The sequence below is a fragment of the Ostrea edulis genome, chromosome 5 (genome assembly GCF_947568905.1).
Source record: "Ostrea edulis chromosome 5, xbOstEdul1.1, whole genome shotgun sequence".
Classification (NCBI taxonomy): domain Eukaryota; kingdom Metazoa; phylum Mollusca; class Bivalvia; order Ostreida; family Ostreidae; genus Ostrea; species Ostrea edulis.
In genome coordinates this window covers 27113594-27140856 of record NC_079168.1, presented here as the reverse complement: position 1 = coordinate 27140856, position 27263 = coordinate 27113594, and the positions used below count along the sequence as shown (strand labels likewise).

At 36.3% G+C, this 27263-nt stretch overlaps 1 protein-coding gene across 4 annotated transcripts; it reads right to left on the bottom strand.

Annotated features, from left to right (window-relative positions):
- Positions 1 to 1853: 1853 nt before the first annotated feature.
- Positions 1854 to 26639, bottom strand: LOC125649346 (uncharacterized). Of its 4 annotated transcripts, none has more exons than XM_056165585.1 (15): positions 26389 to 26639; positions 24155 to 24277; positions 23956 to 24069; positions 23719 to 23808; positions 20380 to 20507; positions 20211 to 20297; positions 19856 to 19948; positions 16804 to 16923; positions 16408 to 16618; positions 5269 to 5412; positions 5103 to 5182; positions 4046 to 4116; positions 3911 to 3945; positions 3578 to 3809; positions 1854 to 2115 (listed from the first exon to the last, which is right to left on the bottom strand). In XM_056165585.1, exons 1-15 carry the CDS (start codon positions 26516 to 26518, stop codon positions 2034 to 2036), a joined length of 1740 nt encoding a protein of 579 aa, XP_056021560.1. In that variant the 5' UTR covers positions 26519 to 26639; the 3' UTR covers positions 1854 to 2033. The 4 variants fall into 4 exon arrangements, with proteins under 4 accessions (XP_056021560.1, XP_056021561.1, XP_056021559.1 ...); XM_056165586.1 differs by having other exon boundaries at positions 5121 to 5182; XM_056165584.1 differs by having other exon boundaries at positions 5097 to 5182; positions 26389 to 26638.
- Positions 26640 to 27263: the final 624 nt, after the last annotated feature.

Sequence of the window (27263 nt, the reverse complement as noted above, 5' to 3'; positions counted from 1 at the left end):
TGAACTGTACATACACAATCTGTGCGCATGTGATGATGTTTATAATATCTCCTGCTGTCAAATATTTTTTCCCGTTGCTTGATATTAGCACCCCGGATGGCGTGGTTTCTGTTCTCAGAGGGTAACTAAATGTTGTTCGACCAATCAGATTCGAAAAAATTACATGGAAGTATAGTAATGACTGATACTACCTTAAATTGAGTAAAGTTCTTAAATTCGTGGCAGTGTTGACATGTTTGCTAAGAATAATTACCATAGAATACAAAGACATTCACAAACACACCTAACATAATCTTGTGACTGGCGTAATTTTCATTTTTCCGGTACTATTTTTGTCTGATAATATAATTAAGGTTAATTGAAGACAAAACGTAGAATTTAATCCATTTTCAGAAATTATCACTGATATTAACGTCGATAACATTAAGGTCATAATCAACAATGCATACCTTAAAGAACAGAAGTGGAAAGTGTCGCTTATCACGCATACAGTATTACAAATAATTGTAGTGTCTGTATACAAAAAATCAAACTCAGGTATCTCTGTTTTATGAAAAGATGAAAATGACGAACAATAATCAATCTCCCAATTCCTACAATGAATAAAATCAGGAGTAAGGCAGACATGGACCCCTGGATACTCCAGAGGTAGCGTTAGGTGTTTAGTAGGAGTAAGCAGTCTACTTGGATTCATACTTCTAAGGTATTTCCTAGACTTTCAACAAAATTCGTACAAAATTATAAAATAGAAACAGAGTGTTGCATCAGTTTAAGAACATGTTTATATAGTTGAAGACTACACTCTGTTTCCCATTATTAACATAAGGTTGAACATTATCGAGATAGACTAAATGACTGTTACTACTGTGTTACTGGGAAGATGATGACCAGCTGACGTATGGTATATATGGAATGGATGAAAGGTTGATATATTGGACAGTCTTATAATTTTCTTTTACCTAAACTTTGAAAAATCTTATTTATTGGTGTTTTTCTTTTCAATTTCAAAGAATATCAACATCAAAGTTTGGAATTTGCATTCCTAAATAAACACGACTTAGCAACTATATACCGCTAGATACATAGATAATGGTCATAATTATGAAATGCATCGAACTATGAGTATGAAAAGGTTTTGAAAAGTCTCATTTACAGTGAGGATTTCGCAAATTTTATGGTCACTATAACGATCTAATTCACCAACACAACCTGCCATCAGGTAAAATGCTGTCTGACGTGATTCATACTAATTGAGGCCGTTATCTAAACACACTTATTTTGATTACGGATTACACCGTTTCGCGATCGCAATGGTTGTGACCAGCAGACAGGGGATGCTTACTCCTACTTCGGTATCTGATCCCATCTCTGGTAGTTTCAAGGGTCTGTGTTCACCCTATTCTTAATTTTGTATTCTTTCTAGGAATTATGACAGTGATCTCTGTTCGGTATCTTCACCTTTTCATGATATTTTTTCTATAACTGAACATGCATTCCAGTACAGCGCACCCCAATTAGTTTAGAAATATCATTCGAATCCAGCAGCTTTAAATGATCGAATGATATAATTGTGTTCTGATTAGTCGTTTAGTGTATAGAAGTTTGAAGAGTATTGCTCTTAAATTGTCGTAATGATATTGTTCGTCTTCGAACCCTTCCTTTTGTGCGAGTTGTCTCTCTTTCAAAGCAGTTCATATTTCCTTGGGGAGCAAATATTGGCTTTGGTACATTTACTGGATTCAGCAATGTATCTCAGTAAGTGCTTATGTGAAGTTTTTAAACCCAGTTTAGGTATGGTAACTCATATGTTCTCTCATGCGTACCGAAGTCACTATCATTATTAAATTATTAACTATAATTCCATCAATATTTAAATCCAAGATAGACATACAAGCACATGGATGAGTAAAGTGTCCGTAGGAGTACTAAATCCATAACATAAGAACTTTATCATCTTAAGGGAAAGTGTTCACTCATAGAAACAGCAAACAATGACAGAGCTGACCACAGACGTTCAGTCGATTTCCAAATCACTATGTCCATCTCCAAGCTATTTCACTGATTTCCTTGGTAGTAACATTGATGCACTTCAGTTTTGACAGATCAACTCTAAACCTAAAAAAAAAAAAACAAGAGGCCCATGGGTCACATCGCTCACCTGAGTCACCTTAGCCTATATCTGAAGACTCTCCTTATATATTTGCATGTAAAATCGTTGTCCCTATTATGGCACCAACCTACCCCTGGAGGCCATGATTTTTGCAAATTTGAATCTACACAATGTCAGAAAGCTTTCATGTAAATGTAAAACTTTGATCCCCAATTGTGGCCCCATCCTATCCCCAGGGGGCATGATTTGAACAGACATGAATCTGCATTATATCAGGAAGCTGTCATGTAAATCGCAGCTTTTCTGGCTCAGTGGTTCTTGAGAAATTTTTTTTTTAAAGATTTTCCCTTTATTTGTATGTAAAACTTTGATCCCCAATTGTGGCCCCATCCTATCCCCGGAGGCCATGATTTGAACAAACTTGAATTTACACAATGTTAGGAAGCTTTCAGGTAAATATCAGCTTTTCTGGCTCAGTGGTTCTTGAGAAGATTTTTAAAAATTTTCCCTATATATTTGTATTTAAAATTTTGATCCCCTATTGTGGCCCCATCCAACCCCCGGGGGCCATGATTTGAACAAACTTGAATCTTCATTATGTCAGGAAGCTTCATGTAAATCCCAGCTCTTCTGCCCCAATGGTTTTTGAGAATATTTTTAAATGACCCCACCCTATATTTGCATTTTTGTGATTATCTCCCCTTTGAAAGGGACAATGGCCCTTCATTTGAAGAAACTTAAAAGCCCTTCACCCAAGGGTGCTTTTGGCCAAGTTTGGTTGAAATTGGTCCAGTTATTCTGGAGAAGAAGTCGAAAATGTAAAAAGTTTACAGACAGACGGACAGACGACGGACATCAGCCGATCAGAATAGCTCACTTGAGCTTTCAGCTCAAGTAAGCTAAAAATGATTGACATGAGAAATGACTTAAAACAAGCACTAAATCGAAACATATTTTCCCATTTGTCTGTATTAGTACATGTAACAACTAAATTTTTCACATATGTATACTCTATTCTTGTTGCATTCTTTTTGGGATTTGGGATTGATCGCTGTTCATTACATTCACCTTTTATATATACAAACGAAGATTATAATTGGGTGTAACGTAACTATGCTTGAATTTTGGCATGATTACACCGAAAATACTGTCCTTTCTATCAATCGTAATCGTAACATTTTGTGTAAAATTATAACAAATGGGAGGATTTCAGCTTCTTCATCGTCAATGATTGCAAATTCTATGGTTGTTATAACGATCTAATTTGCCAATCCAACCTGTCAATGAGTCAATAGCTGTCTGACGTGTTTCATACCGATTGTTCGGCCGTTACATACTGATTTTGATTACGGATTACCCAGCCTACCTCATCAAGATAGAGGGCTCACGGTGAATGTTATGAAATTCATCATTGTTCGTTATCTTTCACCTTTTACCTTTTCATGCATAAAAAGAATATCTAACAACCTTTGACCATCAAAACGTATTATAACTGTAGAGTGTGGATTTTGTTCATAATTATCGTTGATTATGTCGTTCACAGCATCAGGATAGGGCATCCAAATTCTCTCGGTATCTTGCCAGAACCAGGATCTCTTCGGAAGCGCTATATATGGTTTCGTGTGGCCTGAACCATCAGAGGTTGACTGTTTGTTCCGTATATTCGTTGATTCAGAATGGTCAAATCCAGACGCACAATCTGAAGAATGTTTATGGTATCTTTCAAGACTTTATTTTATTTTTTAAATGAGTTTAAACTTTGTAAATACATATCATTTATCAAATATTCAATATCCATACCTATATCCGGTCTGCTCTCATTCGCCGTAGGGACACTAGAAGGAACAATGCATTTATTATACAAAGTTATAAGCGATGTTTGTCTCAAATATAAATGAAAATAGCAAAACATATTTTTGTTTTCGAAAAGCTTACACAATTTCAACATCAAAATGTCCCCCGTATCCGAATCTGTAATTACTTCTAACAGAGTTTGACCATCGTACCTGAAAATAAGAATAATCAAAACACATCGTGTTATGTGTGTATATTTTTGTGTATGTATGAATGTGTGTGCACGTGTGTGTGTGTGTGTGTGTGTGTGTTTGTGTATGTCATGTTGTATAGTACAATGTAACCACACCAATAGAAAACCCAGGACAAATCTAATTTCAAAGATTAAATTTTTGTTTTTTGGTTGTTTTTTGATAAAAAATGAACAACTTGTATCGTTGTACAGTACAGCGTACTCTTTATGTACGTTTCTGCTTCAATAGCATATAGCGGTTGGAAACGTTTTGCAATTTGATCCCTAATGAAATTGTATTCTTGGTTTCAAATTTCTGCGGTTGCGATATAACAATGCACTAAGATAACAGCATAATTTTGTTGTTTAGAATATTTTCCAACCGCAGAAAACACTCGTTTGGGGGTATAGTATATGCTTAATCTAGTCAATATTGACATGATGCAAAACATGTAAGATAAGGTTGATTTGAATGTAGTTCAGTGTATATTTTTATCTATTGACAATCTGTATTCAGATGCTAGTCTACTTAAGACCTTCAATTCTCATCATCACGTTTAAGCAGTATTCACTTGACAAAGCGACGACTGGTATGTGATTAAGTATTAAACGTAACCGTATATATCTAACATGATTAGACTTAAGTTCATATAATATTGATAAAGTAAAACTTTTTATCACAGTCTAGAATTGGGAGACCACCATTTATCGTCAAGTTATTAGCATATTCTGTATATTCTCTGTCTGCTGCTATTCCCATTTGCAGATCGTTCCCAAAAACTTAATCAGTTTTTGCTAGAAGTTCAAACCGTCGTCTGTTTGATTTTGAGTAACCATGACGATAAAAACGTTTACACACGCACGCAGACGCACACTCAAGCTCTAACAGACCCAAAAATATAACCTCCATGGCAGCTTATCATAAGGATAGTTAAAATCATAAAATTTGTAATGTTTTACGTAAACTGTTCCATCAGTCTTCACCCTGTACACGGAACCAATGTTTCCAGGTCCACCATCTTGATCTGCCCACTTCCAATCCGGTCCTATAATTAAAATACGGAATTTTGTAACTTTCAATGAAAACGAAGTGTTTAATGAATGACGAATATAAACGGTGCAAATAATATACCTCTTTGAACAAGACATCCAGCCGCTATGAGTTCACTGTCATTCAATACCCTTGGTTCATTACACACGATAACGTCATAGATCATCTTTCCAAATCGATATTTACAGGTTTGACCATAGTCCCATTCTACATAGAGCCATCCATCTGAAGAAAATGGAACGTTTATCTTATGATGTTGGTATGATAGTAAACTAATATGACTAAAGCTTATTAAACATGAAGAGACCAACACTCAATATTATCGATCAGTAATATTTACAGGGGATCACCATTAATTAACAATACTGTATTGGTGTAGGCATCATGAACGCCATTTACATGTATCATTAGCTACAACAAACTAGGCAAAAGTCACATGTTATTTCATGTTTCATTCTCTTCCTCCTATATATAAAATTCATATTCAAAGGACATCCCTAATATTTTTTCATTTCTATGAAGTTACCTTTAAAAAAATGATTAATTATGATTACATTTACGCAGGTAAATCAAGCATATGAAAATATGGAGATAACGAACATTAACCAATCTTATAATTCCTACAAACAATACCACCAGAGGTGGGATCAGGTGCCTAGGGGATCTAAACATTCCCTGTTAACCGATAATACATGCCGGGAGTCTTATACTTTCATCAAGTAAACGAAGTAATCCGTAGTCAAATTCAGTATGTAAAGAACGACATAACGATTGGTATGAAACACTAAACAACATTCGACTTAATGACTGGTTGTATTTATGAATTATATCATTTTAACGACCACATAATTAGCGAAATGTTGATTTTGAACGAGACTGTTGAAAACCCTCTAACTTTATTTGTCAATAGTCTACCTAGATTTAAAAGCTGACCACACACAAAACATGCTCGTGTGTATCGAATAAGAGACACAAATGCATTAAGGTAGAGACTGATAGCAACCACGTAATCAGTAAGAATGTGTATTTTCACGTGACTGTATTTCTTGGAATTTCTGATACCATCATAGAATAATTGGAAAATAAAAGGGGCTCCAAAAGAGTCTTGCTGTGACTGACTCGGAGAAAATTTAGAATAGTTCAAACTAGGAATATATGTCAATGAAAAATAAAGGTAGATGAAAGGTGAAGTGATCAATTTCATAACTCCTATAAGCAATACAATATAGATAGTTGAGCAAACACGGACCCCTGGACACACCAGAAATGGGATCAAGTGTCTAGGAGGAGTAAGCATCAGATGTTTCGTCCATGTGGTATTTTTAACCAAACGAAATGTAAACCGCCATCATGCTATACATAGATGCATAACGTAAACAAAGATTTTTTTGTCTTTTATTTAATTCAATATTAACAAAGATATAAATCATTCATCAACATTATTTCAATGTTCTACATATTCAAATATATCAATGAATTTGTAGTGCAATATATAATACGATTTTATGCAATGAAGTTTACAATAGTTAGATTGAATTGTCAAGTCATACTATTCATAAATACACACAAAAAACTATTGTTTACCACATGAAAGGCTACCTTCGTTTACCTGTAAGGCACACTACCAAATACACCAAGATTCCAATTGCTTCCAGGTAAACAAAATGTGAAGGAGCCGTCTCCCTCCACATCGGGCCTCTCATATACAAAATTCAAATCAAGAACTATCAAAAGTTGTACAATTTTCTTAAATATATGTTTGATACATATATTTGAATACGATTTTTCTGCAATGTATTGATACATGTATGTATTTAAAGCCCGTTTCACTGAGATATATACATTTTCACTGTTACAAGAGGTTCCAGTTAGTCTACATTTCATCTTATATTTATAAATCTTCAGTGCAATGAAAGAAATAAAAATATTAAGAGACTCTGATAGATTTGTTTCATTATAAAAGCCTATGACGATATGTTTCCAAGAAATATAAAGATTTAGTACATTCTTAATCCTTTTCCATATTCTTTTAGACGTTCTGCAGGCATGTATATGGTGTTCTGTTTTCAATTTCACCGCAGTTTTCACAATAGTTTTGTATATTTGGAATCCATTTGCTAACATTCAGATTATTATTCAAAAGTTGATGTAACAATTTATAGTTAAACTCTGAAATTTGTTTATCTGAAATTTTTGCGACTTTTAAGAGATAAATTGTCTTCCATAAAGATTTCATAATGTGAAACTTTTCCGTCCAAAAGTTTTCTGTGATTGACTTAATGAACTTGTTATCAACTAATATGTTATAGAAGAAAGATGATGTGATATTCAATATATTAACAAAGTTAATACATCGAAATGTTCGAGTACTGTGAGTGTAAATGCTGTGTATGTAGTCATGGGAAGTCTAAACAAAGTTTCTTCTGAGAAGAGGAATTCGATGGATGCATTTAAACTGGTCAGCAGAATCATAATGTAGTTTAGTAAATGAAAAAAAAATGTCATGAATTAAATTTGTATTGAACTCACATTTCCTCTGCTATTTCACAATGCAACTTACAATAACATATGTAAGTTTAAACACATGACTTACACTTGATGTGTTATTTTGTATTTATTGAAGTATTCCACGTGGGCCAAATATATATTATGACTGCTGCATGTACATGGATGTCGTGTATATACCAGATACAAGTATATCTATCTATCTATAAAACCTTAAAAAAGGGGTGATAATAAGGGGGAAATGTATTGACCTTGAAGACTAGTATATCATTAATATATCATCTTTAAACCTTTAAACCACGAGAAAACATTATTCTAAATAAACAGTTCGGACTCCCATAGCTCTCTATGTTGTGATATTAGAATTTCTAGATTGCGGCTTTAATTTGTTTGACCTTGAAAAATACATTAGCTTGAAAAATAATACAGCATCATTTTCCTTAGATTTCTCTCCCACTCACCTCTTGGATTACTCATTTTAATGCAAGATTTGTGTATATTAATTGATCGTGACTTTGTTGATCTGTTGTAAAATCGTGTTCTTGTGGGAAGTATACTAGTTTTCGTTGTCAGCACTGTTTACCATATCCGAATCAACAATGGTACGGACTACCAAATATTGTTTTGAACTTAGGTGGCAGGGGACAGTTTCTTGGGTTTTGAAACATGTGGATAGGGGGTATACACCAAAGTCAGATTATGACAGACTAATGAAAAATCATATTTCCCTTTTATGTCAATACTTGTATTTCATATTAGTGCAGTTAATAAATTATGACCCTAAATTACATGTAATCTATAAATACTGGTGCTGGTGCACAAAACATGCCCTGAGCAGGTTCCCCCTTTTTGCTTTGCTTTTCCCTCATTTGGGCTAATCCGCACCACCCCACACCATCACAATACCAAACATGGGGATTTAGACACTGTGCACAATCAAGAACCCTATCTGCCCTTCTAAAAAATCTACCTCTCATATGGGGCCATCCACCTTCCCTCACAGCTACAGACCTTTTGCTAGACCCTGCATGTTTTCACCGGAATTTCTCCAGCAACTGACCACGTGTCTTAGTTTCGTATTTGCACCCATCTATATGCTAGGAATCATGGTGACACCTACATGTTGTATATCAACATTTTTATTAAGCACTCAGCTACATTTGACATGCATCCTAAACTTATTGTATACATTTTTACATATGTAATATCACTTCAAACATGGGGTATTTCCATTTTTTGAAAAAGTTGACCGGGTCTATATTGCGAAACTGTCCCCTGCTACCTTAATCACTCCAAATCATTATCTTCCCACCATTCTATTTCACAATCACATTGTTTTGGAAGTTTTCCCTTTAAATGTGTCTGATTTCTATAATTTTGAAAAATTAATTCTATTTTTATCCCGACCCGACCATGGTACAAACTCTCTACACTTCGTCAGTAAACACGCTTACGACGAAACCATTTTTCTCATTCAGTACAACAGTGCATCATTCTTGTTAACAATGTAGATTATTGATACTTGTATTTTCGTGGTGTGTGATATTTATTTATGTGATATAAGTCTCTTGATAAAGACGCGGGTTACGTCGAAAATTTGAGTTTTGATTAACTAACAGTGTCGTGGCCTTTTCAGTGCTGATGTATATATATATATATATATATATATATATATATATATATATATATATACAAAGCACAAAAATGACCAACGACACGAACAACCAGATTGTCAAATTTTCGGGACGACCCGTCCCCTCTTCAGTATAACGAAAAGAAATACATAATGTGGCCAATATCAACAGAGAATAATAACAAAAACTATATATAAATACATCTAGCACTACAACTACTCTAATCTACAAACGTATTTACAACGCAGACTACATGTTTTTTGGTCTTTAGGTCTGCCAATAAATAGATGAGTGTAATTGTAGTGCTAGATGTATTTATATGTAGTCTTTGTCATCCCGAAAATTTGCCAATCTGGTTGTTCGTGTCGTTGGTCATTTTAGTGCTTTGTAAAATTTTTGTATTTGACGTTGTATCCATGTTGTGGATCCGACACTTTGAGGTATCGGGTGTTGTTGGATCTCTAATGCTTTTATATATATATATATATATATATATATATATATATATATAAACAACGAAACCATTTTTCTCATTCAGTACAACAGTGCATCATTCTTGTTAACAATGGAGATTATTGATACTTGTCGTATTTTCGTCATTATTATGAAAGAAGAAGTGACAAAAACTTTACTGGAATGGGAACCAATTAGTGAACGTCTTATAACAGCCAGATTTAATTCAAAATACTGTAAGTTAACAATCATTCAGTGTTATGCACCAACTAACGATTCTGACGAGGAAACAAAAGCCGAATTCTATGAACAGCTTCAATCCATCTTCTCCAAAGTGCCACAGCACGACTTAGTCTTAATAACAGGAGATATGAATGCCAAAGTAGGATCCGAAAATACCAATGCTGAAGAAATCATGGGAAAACATGGGTGTGGGATAAGAAATGAAAATGGAGAACAATTGGTAGATTGTTGCCTCAGTAACAACTTAGTCATTGGAGGTACCATCTTTCCACATCTAGATATACACAAACTTACTTGCAAATCACCAGATGGCAGAACAACTAATCAAATATACCATTTTATGATCAACAGGAAATAGAGAAGATCACTACAGGATGTCAGAGTGATTAGAGGTGCCGATGCCAACAGTGCTTACTACCTTCTAAGAGCAATTGTACAACTAAAGCTCAGAAAAGCACCAAGGCAAGCAAACAACCGGAGGAAACTTGACATTCCACGACTGAATTCTCCAACAGTTAGAAAAGCATTTAACCTTGAACTTAAGAACAGGTTCAATGTATTGGAAAATGAAGATACAATAGAAGAGCATTGGAACAATATTAAATCAATTTACAATGAGACAGCAGAAAAAATAATTGGCTTCCAGACCAAGAAGAACAAGGAATGGCTGTCAGAAGAGACATGGAAAAAGATAGAAGAACGGAAGGGCATCAAACAGAAAATTCTTAACACCAAATCAGCAAGACCAGCTGCAGATGAACTACAAAACAAAGGACAGAGAGGTAAAAAGAAGTGCAAGAAAGGATAAGCGCAAATACACGGATGATCTTGCTGAAGAGGCAGAAAGAGCAGCCACTCACGGTGAACTGAGTACTGTCTACAAAATAACCAAATAGCTTTGTGGTAATAATACCTCAAAAACAAGACAAGTAAAAGACAAACAAGGAAACTCACTGACGAGAGAGGAAGAACAAGCAAAGAGATGGGTAGAACATTTTAAAGAAGTACTTAACTGTCCTGATCCATCAGAAAAAGCCACTATTACACCAACTGCCGGGGACATTAATATTGATACAAGCCCACCAACACTAGAGGAGATCATTAAAACAATTAAATCATTGAAAAACAGAAAAGCAGCTGGAATCGATGCCATCCCTGCCGAGTTATTAAAATCTTATACTAATTTAACAGCAAAAGTTTTACATCAACTCTTTAAAAACATCTGGGACAAAGAGACTATACCATCAGATTGGAATAAAGGCCTTATTGTACTGCTTCCAAAGAAAGGAGACCTACTCTGCTGTGACAACTGGAGAGGAATCACTCTACTCTCTGTACCTAGCAAAGTATTCTGCAAGATCTTTCTCAGCCGAATCGATACAGCCATTGATCGGAAGCTAAGGGAAGAACAGGCTGGTTTCAGAAAGGCAGAGGGTGTATTGACCAAATAATTGCTCTTCGAAATATAATTGAACAATGCATTGAATGGAACACACCTTTATTCATAAACTTTATAGACTTTAAGAGAGCCTTCGATAGCGTCCACCGAGATACACTTTGGGAAATATTGACAGCATATGGCATACCAACGAAACTTATCACTCTCATAAAATGCTTTTATCAAAATTTTGAATGCAACATCATATTAGAAAACAACATTTCTGATCCATTCGAAGTAAAATCTGGTGTCCGTCAAGGATGTATTCTATCACCCATACTATTCTTGATGGTAATAGATTGGATACAGAGAAACACAACATCTGTTAGAAATGGAATACAGTGGACAATGTTTAAATAATTAGAAGACCTTGATTTTGCTGATGACCTAGCAGAAATATCAACAACCCAGAGACAACTACAAGAAAATACAAACATCTTAAATTCATATGCCCAAAAGACCGGACTAAACATCAACATAGCAAAAACAAAAGTAATGGTGTTAAACCAGAAAATCACAGATCCAATTACCATCTATAACCATCCAATTGTAAATGTAGAAGATTTTACATATCATGGCAGTGTAATCAGCAATGAAAATGGAGCAAAAAAAAAAAAAAACAATCAAGAATATCATAAGCCCGTACAGCCTTTCACAGACTTCAGGCAATCTGGAAGTCACAAAACTTCAGCATAAACACCAAACTGAAGTTGTTTAACAGCAACGTGAAATCAGTCCTCCTTTACGGCTCGGAATGCTGGAGAATAATACAGAGCGACATACAGAGGATAGAGGCATTCCATAACAGCTGCCTCAGAAAAATTCATCGAATATACTGTCCTAACAAAATAACAAACAAGAACTTGTTCAATATTAGCAAATGTAGTAGTATCTCAACACAGATAAAACAGGGGTGCTCTAGATGGCTAGGTCATGTTCTGAGAATGCCCAGTGAGAAGATTCCAAAAACTGCCTTGCACTGGGCACCGCCAGGGAAACGAAAGCAAGGTAGACCTCGAACCACGTGGAGGAGAACCATCCAAGCGGAACTTCAAGGGGAAGGTTACACCTGGGGGAAGGCTCAGCACTAGGCAAAGGACAGGGACAAATGGAGGAAGTTTGTTGGTGCCTTATGTCCCAACGGAGATGAAGAGGATAAGTAAGTAAATAAAGTAAGTATTTTCGTGGTGTGTGATATTTGTTTATGTATTTGGTGTATGGATTTCAAAGATTTCGGTTGAGCATCACTGAAGAGACATTATTTGTCGAAATGCGCATCTGGTGCATCAAAATTGGTACCGTATAAGTTTTACATTATGACTCCTGGGTCGAGGCTTCTGCTGGTGGACTGTTAGTCCCCGGGGTCTCTACAGCCCAGTAGCTAAGTACTTCGTTACTAGCTTGAAAATACAAATGTATATTTAATTGCTGTTATAAAATTTAGAAATTCATTTCAAAATTAAGGATTATCTCCCTCATGCATAGCTTTTATCCTTGGACGAATTTGGCTCCACTTTTTTGGCACGCTGGTTTTGGCTATATTTAGCTCTTAAACTTCATAGTTATTTCGGATTTCAAACATTTCGGTTGAGCATCACTGAAGAGACATTATTTGTCGAAATGCGCATCTGGTCCATCAAATTGGTACCGTACAAGTTTTACATACACAAATATATATATATATATATATATACAAGTTTTACATACACATACACAAATATATATATATATATATATATATATATATATATATATATATATATATATATATATAAATATACAAGTCCACTTATCAACAATGAAGCACATAAAACTCTAGTAAACTCGTTAGTCACATCCAGATTAGATTACGAAAATGCATTGCTTTATGGTGTTCATTCCAAACATACCAACACACTTCAGAGGGCACAAAACACAGCTGCAAGATTAATAATACGCTAAAAAAATCCGACCATATTACTCCTGTTCTAATACATCTTCACTGGCTCCCAGTTCAATACAGAATTTAATACAAGATCCTTCTTCATACTTACAAATATCTCCACAACCTATCTCCAGTTTACATAAATGATGTCCTTACAGTTTGCGATCCCACACGCTCACTTAGATCTGAATCTCTGTATCTTCTCCAGGTACCTCGGACACGTACGAAAACATAGGGATCGATGTTTGGATAAGGCCGTATCAAGTCTCTGGAACACTCTGCCTTTTAAACTCTGACAATGTACTTCGCTGTCTAATTTTAAAGCGGACCTCAGAACACATCTTTTTAGATTAGCTTTTGATTTGTGATTTTTTATATACACTGTACGTAGTGCTCTTACATTACATCTCTTACAGTGATGTAACATTTTTTTATAAGAAAAAAAAAAATAAAAAAACCTCCAACTGATATTTGAACTGTAGTTTGTTATCATACTTATGTCCTTTCTATATATTCACCGTGCTGTTGAAGTGTGGAGGCGAAGCTACAACAAAGGCCCTCACGAAACTCTGTCAGAAGATATGGGAGAAGAAAAGATGGCCAAGATAATGGACTAAATCCCTGATCATTCCATTACCTAAGAAGGGCAACCTAAGACAATGCCAGAACTATCGGACAATAAGCCTCATCAGCCACCCTAGAAAAGTCATGCTCAGAGTCATCCTCAACCAACTGAAAACCAAAGTGGATAAGCTGCTGGCAGAAGAACAGGCAGGTTTCAGAGCTGGTCGGAGCACAGTGGAGCAGATTTTTAACTGCAGGGTGCTGATTGAAAAGCATCTCCAACAACAGCGGGACCTCTTCCACAACTTTATCGATTTCAAAAAGGCATTCGATGGGGTTTGGCATGATGGTTTATGGAAGATCATGATATACTTTGGCGTTGATGACCATCTGGTACATAAGAACCAGACCCTCTACATGAAATCGAACAGTGCAGTCCTTTTGAACACCAGTTGGGAGAGTTCTTCAAGACGACAGTTGGTGTGAGGCAAGGATGTTTATTCTCCCCCGTCTTATTCAACCTGTTCTTGGAGAGGATTATGCAGGAGACGCTCCAGGACCACCATACTTCGATCTCAATCGGTGGAAGACCTCTCTGCAACCTCCGATTCGCTGACGATATTGATCTCATGGGTGGCAGCAACAGCAAACTACAGGACCTCACCAACAAATTAGTGGAGAGTTCAGGGACCTATGACATGGAGGTCAGCAAAGAAAAATCAAAAGTGATGGTCAACAGTACAATCGACATCAGTGCAAACACCTCCGATCCGCTGACGATATTGATCTCATGGGTGGCTGCAACAGCGAACTACAGGGCCTCACCAACAGATTAGTGGACAGTGCAGGGACCTATGACATGGAGGTCAGCAAAGAAAAATCCAAAGTGATGGTCAACAGCACATGCGACATCAGTGCAAACATAACTATAAACGGAGGTACCTTAGAGGAAGTGACAAGCTTAAAATATCTTGGGGCAACTCTATACAAGGATGGCACCTGCATTGGAGAGATCCGAATCAGGATAGCCACAGCAACAGCAGCGATGGCGAGGCTCAATAGAATATGGAAGAACAGCATCAACTTCCACACTAAATACAGGTTATACAGGTCTCTCGTAATCTCTATCCTCCTGTACGGATGTGAGACATGGACAATGCTGGCCGAGACCGAAAGGAAAGTCCAGGCTTTTGAAAACAAGTGCCTATGGAAAATGCTCAACATCCACTACTGGGAGCACAAAACCAATGAGTTCGTCAGAGACAATGTCACCAGCCTGGTGGGCCCCAAAGAAACCCTCCTACAGATGGTCAAGAGACGCAAGATGGTCTGGTTTGGTCATGTCGCACGTCACGACAGCCTCGCAAAGACCGTACTACAGGGCATTGTAGAGGGTGGACGCCGCCGCGGCCGACAAAGGAAAAGTTGGACAGGTAATGTGAAGGAGTGGGCCACACTACCCATGCAAGTACTCATCACAACGACCCAAGACTGAACCGAGTGGAAAACGGTATCTGCTGCTTCATCCCTCTTGTCTCTCCAAGGACGTCACCCGTCGCGGGATTGATGATGATGATATATTCAATTACTTCTAACGGTTGTTTTAAATTGTTTTATATGTTATTTGGGTAATTATATCATTATATAATGCGATATATATTAATAATCATGCATTGTAATTTTGACACTATGAATATGTTATTGATATGTATGTGCACATCGATTTTATATTATCTTTTCTCTCACATTTGTAAAGCGCTTTAGAGAACTAATGTTAATTACAATTACAATTAGAAGCATATAAAAGGCTGTTTTAAACAATATGTGACAAGTTATGATTCTCTTTACAATAAAAATGGTACAGCTCTTCTTATATATCGCTCTCTACTTATTTCCTGTCACATTTTACTTTTTACAAAGTCTAAAGAATGTGTTATCAAAATCTACCATATTTTGCAAAAGTGAGGTCAAATACCCAACTTGATATTTGATATGATTTATAGCAAAGCTTCATCTGAAACGAATTTTACAATAAAACAAATTAATGGATAATTCATTTAATGTCATCCTATCAATCTCTACCTTAAAATGTCACTTGTTTCGAAACAAATCAAGAAACGGCCACTCATCTGTATCATGTAAAACTTATACGGTACCAATTTTGATGACCAGATGCGCATTTCGACAAATAATGTCTCTTCAGTGATTCTCAAGCCGAAAGTTTGGAAATCCGAAATAACAGTAAACTTGTAAGAGCCAAAAGGAAAGACAGAGTGCCAAAGACTGGGACTAAATTCGTCTAAGGATCAGAGCATGTAATTTATTCTCAATGAAACACAAAAAAGTTTAGACTGAATTTGTATTGGAGTAAAAATTTATATTTTCTAGGCTATCATTATTGTACAGTTTTGAGCATCTTTTGATAAAATTTGCTTCACAGCAAACGTTGTGAGAAATACCTTCTTCAGCGAAGTGTCCAACGACTGTTCCTATCCCTTCTGCATCCTGGTTTTGCCATTTCCAGTTTGGACCACGCTTAACCCTCGATCCTAATGGGGGCATATGATGAAATAACTCCTGATACTTTTCGTCATCATTATTGTCAACAATTAGATATTGATCTTCAATTCGAAAACTGCCTCGTCTTTCAACAAAGTCCACTATAGCATCCTAAATGTTATAAGAGGGATAACTGGTTGTCAAATAAGAAAGATATAAGAAAGTTAAATGATTTGAAACCTTTTAAATACTTAATTCTTGATAACGCAGCTGATTGATTTTCTATCGTAAGTGCATGTATTTAATGCCTCCATCATTAAGCAGTGTATAATTAACGTAGATAAATATATTCTTACAATTTGATTATTATCCAGCCTTGAACTTGTGTGTGGCATTTGTTGTGACAAAACAGAAAGAAGCATTTCTTTATTCAGCGGCATCATCGTATTGAAGGGTTCTATGATAGATGGTATTTCCTGAAAAGTACATGGACCTTGCAAACCCTTAAAGATTAAATAAATGTTTATTCGGTGTATATACATACAAACATACGTACATAAATACCAAGGATAACCCATGAAAGTTCGAAAGCTTATTTCCAATGGAGTCCTTTAATGCACAGATGTTTGCGCTAGGGGATCATTTATGTGGGAGGAAACCGGAGTACCCGGAGGAAACCCACGTATCCGAGCGGGCGACCGCCATACCCTTTCACATACAACCACTGCCGATCATGAGGATCGAACTCGGGTCGCAGCGGTGACAAGCGATAACGTTATCTCTGAGCTACCCGGATAAAGGTGGTATAGTACCTGGTCCTTCTCAAACAGTACATATGCTGAATATTTGGATCTTATGATATTAGTATATATAAGCACTATATCTATCAGTGTCACGAACATTTAAATTTAAGGAACTATCTACCCCTTGAACAAAAGATTAACAAAACAAAACTAGCACCAAGCATGAAAAACTGCAAGCGTATTAAAGTTTCACCACAAACCACATATTTATTATTTATACTGCATATTCAATGTGTTAACCCGGGAGAAAATTAGAAAGTATCCTATTCGTGTGATCCTCTATTGCATAATGAAAGGTGAAGATAACGAACAGTGATCAATCTCATAACTCCTACAAGCAATACAAAATAGATATTTGGGCAAACACGGACCCCTGGACATACCAGAAGTGGGATCAGGTGCTTAGGAGGAGTAAGCATCCCCTGTCGACCGATCACACCCGCCGTGATCCCTATATCCTGTTGAGGTAAACAGAGTTATCCGAAGTCAAAATCAGTGTGTCAAGAATGGCTTAACAATCGGTATGAAACACGTCATACAACATTTGACCCAATGATAGGTTGTATTGACGAACTAGATCGTTATACAATCATAGAATTTGCGAAATGCTGACACATAATATGTGATAATGGACTTCTTTAGTTTTAACGAATTAATTAATCATGGTGATCAGTGGAGAAAAGGGAACAAAAAAGAAAACCGACAACAAAGTGGGTTGTCAAAAGACGACATAGCACGGCGGTAAGCGTGGTACTACTCATCCTATCCCATTTGACTCACAAGCTTAAAGTTTTTGAAATGTAGGCGAAAGGACAAAAGTCACAACGTCAAAATATTTGGAATAAATTTAAAATAGAAAAAAAATGATCGCTCTTTCTTTAAAAGGTTTTGAAAAGTATGTCAAAGTACAAGATCAAAGTAAGTACATTGTAAGTCAAAGTATTGCAATCAAAAGAATGGCGTGATTACGAGACATTTGTATATCAATATCTAAGATAACGAAGTAGTCGATCTTAATAATCCCATTAAGAATACAAATATAAGAGTAGGAAAAATGCGGAACACTGGACATGCCAGAGATGGGGTCATATACCTAAGAGGAGTAAGTATCCCCTGTGAGCCCTATATCTTCCTCATATAAACGGAGTAATCCGTCGTCCAAATCAGGATAAAAATTGTCACTGTTAACGTCACTTTTTATGAATTCTAGATAACGTCCCATATTCATGTAGCGATATACCATTATCGCCTGCAGATGGTAGTAATCTCTCGCAACTGATTTGATATGCATTAGCATATTTTTGTGTATCATCAGCTTTTAAATTGAGGTGGGCTACTGACACATAAGTTCATTATACAGGGGTTACAATAGTCTCGTTTAAAGTAAGCATTTCGCAAACCATAATACATTTTGACATAATTACCAATACGACTTGTCATTATGTTGAATGTTGGCTGACATGTTTCACAACAATTGTTAGACCGTTCTTTAAAACACATTTTGGTTGTGAATTTCGCAATTAACCTGTTGAAGATTGATAGAATCCTTCATTAGTGTGAGTGTGGGATAGGGAAATTCCACCGAGGGGACAATATTCGCAGTCTAGGACGAGGCTTTGCCGAGTCCTAGACAGCGAATCTTGTTCCAGAGGTGTAATTTCCCTATCCCACACAAGTAAATAATGAAGGATTATTTTTCTCACATTTCATATACAGTTTAGTGCATAAATTTAGGAGCTTTGAGAACATTCTAAATTATCAAAATCCTCATTTGAACTTCGATGCAAAAACTAATTAGATAGGCAGAAAGAGCATACCCGAAAATGGTTTACACTATAAGTTTAAACTAAAAAACCCACAGGTTGTCCAACAGAAAGCTATATACATTAAAATTTAAAGATTTCAATGCAAAATATTTTTGCTTCACCGTGTAACGTAAATCATAGAAAATATATGACGTCACAATCAAATGACGTCGCAGCAGTGTGAGACAGAAAAATCTCACATGGCTCTCTCACATGGGTAAAATCGATCTCACACTGGTGATAATGTGAGAAGCAACATTCACGGCGGGTGGGATCGGTCGAAAGGAGATGCTTATTCCTCTTAAATATCAGGTTCCACCCCAGGTACGCCAGATGTCCATTTTTGCCCAACTCTTAACTTTACATTCTTTATAGGAATTGTAAGATTGGTCACTGTATGCTATTCTCACCTTTTCATCATTGTAAAGACAATACAAATATCACAGTACTTTAAACGGGAATGTTGAAACACCTGTAGAATTTTATTTAAACTATTTTTATCAGTAGACTACCCCGATTTCAAAATTGATTATGAGCAGAACCCGGAGGGACACGAACTTCATATGCAAGTGATAATGGATTAATATTTATGGTGGAGAAGCCGAAGTCGTCCATTTATCATAAAGCTGAGTTGTTCGTTTGCCGTTAACATCTTTGTTCACTAAAATATCTTAATATGCAGCAAGTATGAAAGACTGTGGTCTATCTTTAAGTATAAGTTCACTGGTAAATATCGAATGAAACATGGAAAAAAGTTGGTATTGTCGTAGATATACATGTATTCAAATGTCGAAATTTACCAAATGTTTATTGTATCGTCCAAACTGCCGAACGTCTTTAAGATGCACAATACTTCCGCCATTTGACACGGCTGACAACTGTTCTAAGTAGGACTACAATGTCATCAACATGTTATTTGAATGGCATCTGATTTTATTGTTATAACATTAATCATTAGTATATCTGTGACACCAAAAGAATTTCATTCCTATTCTAGGAATGGATGTTAAGTTTATTTGGATCGTAATGTTATATACGTAGAAGATGAAAACATGTACAATTATAGCAAGGAATACGACTCGCATATATATATATATATATATATATATATATATATATATATATATATATAATAACAATCCTTGAACACCTTACCACATCGGGGTTGTCTCCAACTGGAATACAGAAAATAGGATATAGTTTTCCAAGACGGGATGCAACTCGCAGCGTCTGATCTTTTGCCTAATATACAACAATATCAAATAATTACTCAATTGTCCTATATTTTATATAGTTGAGAAAAATGTCATGCTTAATATCTTACTGATTTAGTTGCATACTCCGTGGCGTCACCTTCTGGTCGACTGGTGAACCGTATGTCTGTAGGTTTGCCATCAGATATCATAACAATACGTGGCATCACGTGCACAGATGACATCAATTTGATGCGCTCTATCATCAATATGAAAAATAAAATAGTGTGATTAAAACAATAATAAAATAATTATAATAATAAAAATAATAAAAATGTAAAAAAAAAATATTAATCAATATACGAAAATACCTTATTGATAGAGCCTCACAATACGTATATTGCAATCTCAAGGAATATTCAGGTACCGCGAAAACAATTGCTTTATATGAAATGATGGAGACTGATCAGTGGACCAGGCAAAATTATTCCCCTTACTCCCCCCCCCCTCTCTCTCTCTCTCTCTCTCTCTCTCTCTCTCTCTCTCTCTCTCTCTCTCTCTCTCTCTCCATCTTTTCGAAATTAGATACCTTTCACATTATACATGTATATACATGTACTTAAGCAATCCTAAATATACACATATATGTTTGTACATGCTTGAAATATGTACATACTATATTATCATGTATTGTTAATGTGTAAATGTTTATTTATTGTGAAAGCAAAAAATAAATGAGTTAAAAAAAATATTCATGTACCGCCTCGGAAATAGAAACACGAGGCCCACAGACCTTATCGGTCACCTGACTACTAGTGAAAAAGTATCACTACTCCAAAGGGCTATGAAATCTAGAAAAAAATTACTGTTTTGAATATATAAGCTAAATTTAATGTTCGGCAACAGTATAAAACAAGATGTGTTGAATTACCATTTTTTGTACATCCTTTTCGGCTATTTCTATGTATGCATTTAGATTTTATACTGTATCAGCAAACTTACAGATAAATACTTTATACTAAGTTTGGTCCCACCCTGGGTCAGAACCCCTACCCTGGGGATCATCAAATTTACAATTTTGGTAAAGGACTACCTGCTCTTTCTTAATATCCATTTACTTTCAATTTAGTATCAATAACACTAAAAAGATGTTATTTAAGTGTTATACACATCAACACTATATAGTAAGTTTGGCCCTACCCTGGGGTCAGAACCCCATCACGGGAATCATGAAATTTACAATTGTTGGTAAAAGACTACCTGCTCTTTCTAAGTATCCATTTAGTTTCAATTTAGTATCATTAGCACTATAGAAGATGTTATTTAAGTGTTTGACACATAAACACTATATAGCAAGTTTGGCTCCGCTCTGAGGTCAACACCCCTACCCCGGGGATCATGAAATTTACAATTTTGGTGGAGGCTTTCCTGCTCTACATAGAGATTTAGTTTTTTTTTTTTAAAAAACTTGTGCGGTTGTAGAGAAGATTTTTGAAAATTGGTCAAATTTGGGAAGTTTTTGCCCCGCCCAAGGCCCCAGACATGCAGGAATCCTGAAATTTACAAGTTATATCCCCCTTGTCCTACAGATGCTTCATACCAAATTTGAAAAGAAATGGAATTATAATTATCAAAAAGAAGTTAAAAATGTCTATTGTTCACACATTTAATAACTGACCATTTTGGCCCCACCCTGATACCAAAATCCCTACCCCTGGGATCATAAAATTTACAATTTGTGGTAAAGGACTACCTGTTTTTTCTAAATATCCATTTAGTTTCAATTTAGTATCAATAACACCAAAAAACTGTTATTTAAGTGTTTTACACATAAACATTATATACCAAGTTTGGCCACGCCCTGGGATCAGAACCTCTACCCCGGGGACCATGAAAGTTACAAGTTTGGTAGAGGCCTCCCTGCATGCTCTACATGACTTTGCATTTAGTTTTTCGTACACGTGTGCGGTTGTAGACAAGAAGATTTTTGAAAATTTGTCAATTTTGGGCAGTTTTCGCCTCGCCCCTAGGGCCCAGGGTGCTGTAATCCTGAAATTTACAATTTATGTCCCCCTTTTCCCAAAGGTCGTCATGCCAATTATGAAAAGAATTGGACTGGTAGTTATCACGAAGTTAAAAATGTTCAATTGTTAACGCACGTCGCACAATGGACGACGGACGACAACGAATTGCAATAGGTCACTTGAGTTTACATAGGTGACCTAAAAACCCAAGATGGGTAAATAATATCGGCAGTGACAGAGTATAGAGAGTGCAGGACATTTTGTCCCTAACGGCAGTACGCTCCTGTACGTTTCACAACAACTTGTGGTATAAAACATCCCGGACATTCTCCTTTTTTGTGTGTTTGATTTGATGTTAAATCTATTTTTGTTTTCATAAACAAAATTAGAATATGTGCTCAATGTGCTCAATTCACTTCTATACACAAGAGCTTGTTTTGCATATGGATTTCAAGTTTAAAGTCAGCATTTTGTGAATTCCGATATAGGTTGCCAACACAAGCTGACATTGGTTAAATGCTGTTTCACGTGTTTCATAGCAATTGTTAGATAGTTCCTTACACAAGTTGACTGTAGATTACTCCGTTTATCTGATGAAGACATAGGGCTCACGGCGGGTGTAACTGATCGACAGAGTATGCTTGCTCCTCCTACGCACCCCATACCGCGTCGGGTTTGCCAGATGTACGCATTTGCCAAACTTATGATTTTGTATTCATTCTAGGATTTATGAGATTGATCACTGCTCAGTAGTAATCGATATGAAGGATCGTTAAGATTGGATTCTGCTTCGATAACAACAAGAATGCATTTGACCAAGCACACATATAGACAACCATTTTTTAACCAACGTCAAAGGCTGTCATGACGAATGTTATGTATGTAGATGCAACGCCAATGACAGACTTCACAAAGTGTTGACTGTCAACAGACGCAAGAGAGACGTAGATAAAATCCATCAGATGAAGAATTCAGTCTTCTTCTCATAAAATGCTTCGATGCAATGACCTATTGACTCTTTTTGTAATGTTTATTGGTAAGAGTTATCGTTCGCGTGTGACGGTATATGTATATGTATTCTTCCAGTTTACATAATTATGATCGCTCAAATACAAAATTAATGGCATGAGTTTTCCTATGATTACATGTATAGATTTGCCGTCAGCAAACTCGATCGTACACAACTGTACAGGTAAAAGTTCGATTTCGAACATCGGACACGACGGTTGGTTCCATTCCAACAAATAAGAAATAACGGATGATACCACAAACATAGAGACCCGGTGTCACAATTCGTGTGACACATAAAGAACCCTCCTTGCTTAAAGGTCGTAACGATCAAGCATAAGCCTAAATTTTACAGCCCATTACAGATAATGATGACCTCTCCATATGAGTGACAGATTTTTTGAGCGGGATGTTAAACAACATACAACCATTACCAACCGACTTTTTGGGAGGAAACTCCATCCAGGGCACCCGTAGAAAGCCACATCGCAGCCGCTAAGGGTGACGATCCTTTGCATTCGATGTCATCTGTCAAAAGCATATATATATATATATATATATATATATATATATATATATATATATATATATATATATATATGTGTGTGTGTGTGTGTGTGTGTTTGTGTTGTGATTCTTGCTTCGGTGTTGCTATAATAAAGGAAATATACATACCAATACAATGAATGATTTCATTGTATCTATTAGAGTAATATCGTTGGAATTTTGTTTTTTGACCACAAACAATGACTGCTATATTTTCATCAATTTCAGGATAATGCGAGGATTCTAAAAATCAGAAAATCAGAAATATTTTATTTCAAAACTAGATGAATTAAGCAAATATATGATTTAATTATAATCTGATTCTGACCATCGATAATGGACGTAAATGCCTCTTTTAATTCTCTGAATCCCTGTCCTCTAATGCTTGCTGACGTGTCTAAAATAAAAATAACACAAGGTCCTCTTCCTGCCTGGTGTTTTAGTTGTTGATCTGAAATTATAGATATATATGTTTATGTGCAGATACTTCGACATGATCCCCATTTTGTAGCCTTTCTGGCTTCAAACAAGTCATATATATTTTTTTCTCTGCTCACATACATCATGTATACATGTAGTTACTGGATGGTTCGAATCCTCGAAATATTAATCGAAAAGACAAATTGGGCTTCGTCAATTGTAAATTAACATAATTGTTTTTTTTGGGGGGGGGGGGGGTAAAGTATAGTATGGGCTACATATGACGATCTAAGGCCGGACTCACGCCCCATTGCTGCATTCTTTGTGTAAATTAAATAAACACATGACAACACAGCACAGCCAGTGTGTTCTACTTTTATTCATAAGAGATTCATATGCGGTCAGCAATATTGACGAACCAAAACTATTGCACATGATATATTTTTGGATATAACATGTCTCCCCTTAACATTGAAGTATATCATTAGTGGATCAATAAACTTTCGAAACTCTATAGATTTACTGGCTAATGAGTGATGTTGAGTGTGGAAGTGTCACTGATTGAATTCACTGCATAAAGGTATTTCATAACAAACATATATTGCTAAAAGTCCATGCATTAACCTCTACACATGCCGTTAAAACGTAACACAAGGTATTGGTACATTGTAATGTATGATTCAAAATAAAAGTAAAAGAAGCTAAAATTGTAACGGGAGATTATTGTGCACCATAACACAGTACAACTTATATTGAAACATAAATAAGGTTTTCGCATTCAAAGGACTAGGATAAACGAAATATTCAGGAATTATCGATTTGCGAATTCGAACCAGGTATGGTTTCTGCTTTATAAACGTTGTGATATGGTTTCTCTCTTATAAAAGTTCTACATGTAGCTTTTAGTGGTGTACGAACAACATTAGGCAAGTTTCATTGACGTAATATTAAGTTGGAATGATCTGATATCTGGTGCATGACAACTCTTATAATCAATACAAATTAGGTAGTTGGGCACACACGGACCCCTGGACACACCAGGGGTAGGATTAGGTGCCTAGGAGGAGTAAAGATCCCCTGTCGACCGGTCACACCCGCCGTGAGTCCTATATCCTGATCAGGTAAACGGAGTTATCTGTAGTCAAAATCAGTTTGGTAAGAACGGCCTAACAATTGGTATGAAACACGTCAGACAGCATTTGACCCAATGATAGGTTGTGTTGACAAACTAGATCGTTATATCGACCATAGAATTTACAAACTGCTGACTTCAATCGATATTATTGAAACCCCTGTACCATCAATTTGTTTGTCAGTAGCTTGCCTTGATTTAAAAATGTTAACCTGATCAAGATATAAGGTTCACGCGGTTGTGACCGGTCAACAGGGAATGCTTACTATTCCTAGGCACCTGATCCCACCTCTGGTACATGTATATCCAGGACCAACTCTGTATTTTGTATTGCTTAGAGGAGTTATGAGATTGATCAATGCTCGTTATTTTTATGAGACTGATCACTGTTCGTTATCTTCACCTTTCATGCTGAATTAACAAAATATACCCCTTTATAACGGTTGTTGTTTTCTGCATAACGATTCTATAATATACATATGTATGTACACACTTTGTACCCACCCACGTGTTCAATAGAATACGGAACGTACCTCCAGCAGAGAAGAGCTAATATCTTGCGTAATTACTGTAAACAATTTAAACAGCTAAATGGGACACTGGTCATGATTGACTGACTGAATATTGTTTTTACGTCCTTCTTGAGAACATTGCACTCGTATCGAGACGCCATCACTGCCGGTGAAGGGCTGTAAAATTTTGGCCTATGTTCGGTACTTATGGCTATTGAGCAGAGATGGATCTTTAACGTGCCACACCTGCTGTGACACGGAACCTCGGTTTTTGCGGTCTCACCCGAAGGACCGCACCTTTTAGTCGCCTCTTACGACAAGCAATGGTGGAATGAGGACCTATTCTACCCCAACGGGAAGACACTGGTCATAAATGAGATAAAAATAGCTAGCGCAGTTACGGAGCAAAGAACATACATGCTTTCTGCAGATGGAAGGCTCTTATCGCTACGATTCATTTGTTTCGAATGTCATATAAAAAGATACATGTATGCTTACGTTTGTTTGTTTCCAATCTGGCCTTTGCAAGCCAGTTCCATTCTTCTTCAATTTCTGGACACGTTCCACAGCTGCAATTCCTTCTGTAAGGTCTTCTAATCGATGCTGTATCTGCTTCTAGTTGATTCATTGAAATCGAAACCCGTACTACTCATCAAAATGACGTACAAATAATTGATTATATAAACGTCTTTAAATCTAAAACAGACACTTGATTTTACTTGCAAGTTGCAAGGAAGTAATATTCACAGGATCGTCATGAGAACTCCACAGGAAGTGTAAATCTGATGATTTTTTTTATCGTACGGCAAACATGTTTAAAGTAGACCCATACTTGGCCTACGTCACAATCAAATGTAAATGCGGAACCACGCTTCTGTTTTCCGGATTGTGATATTTTAACAATATCAGTAGTATAGCCCGCCCCGATAGGGGGTTCAACTGAGTGCAGTTTTGAGTGTAGTTTGGAGTGCGGGTTTTTATAGACGGGTCAAGCAGTTGGCCAGGTGGCCGGGGCCACTTGGCGCGGTCAAGCGGGGTTGGTGCGGTCAAGCTGGACAGGTGAGGAGAGGTGGCGCTGTGTAACAGGCGAGGTGTGGGGGGATAGCGTGTGAGCGTTTTGTATTCCTGGTGTATTCCTTTATGTTAAATTTTCAAATAAAATTAATTAAAGAACAATGGTTGAAAGTTTACACATTTATTCAATGAACAATTAAAAGTTTACACATTTATCAAATCAACAATTTACACAGAATTAAACATACTTGATAAAGTCCACACAAATTTACAGTCTTTTACGCGGACTTGGATTTCTTGGCGGCGGTTTCCTCTTCTTTTTGGGTGGTTCTTCTGTGGGTGGGGGGTTTGCGTTGGGA

What these genes read in the sequence shown, in the direction of transcription:
- LOC125649346 (XM_056165584.1), bottom strand. Translation starts at nt 26,518, where the DNA reads ATGAATCAACTAGAAGCAGATACAGCATCGATTAGAAGACCTTACAGA. An exon ending in AGTTTCCTCCCAAAAAGTCG is followed by an intron (nt 20,508 to 23,718) that starts GTTGGTAATGGT and finishes TATTGATGATAG; the next exon opens with AGCGCATCAAATTGATGTCA. An exon ending in TTGGAGACAACCCCGATGTG is followed by an intron (nt 19,949 to 20,210) that starts GTAAGGTGTTCA and finishes ATGACATTGTAG; the next exon opens with TCCTACTTAGAACAGTTGTC.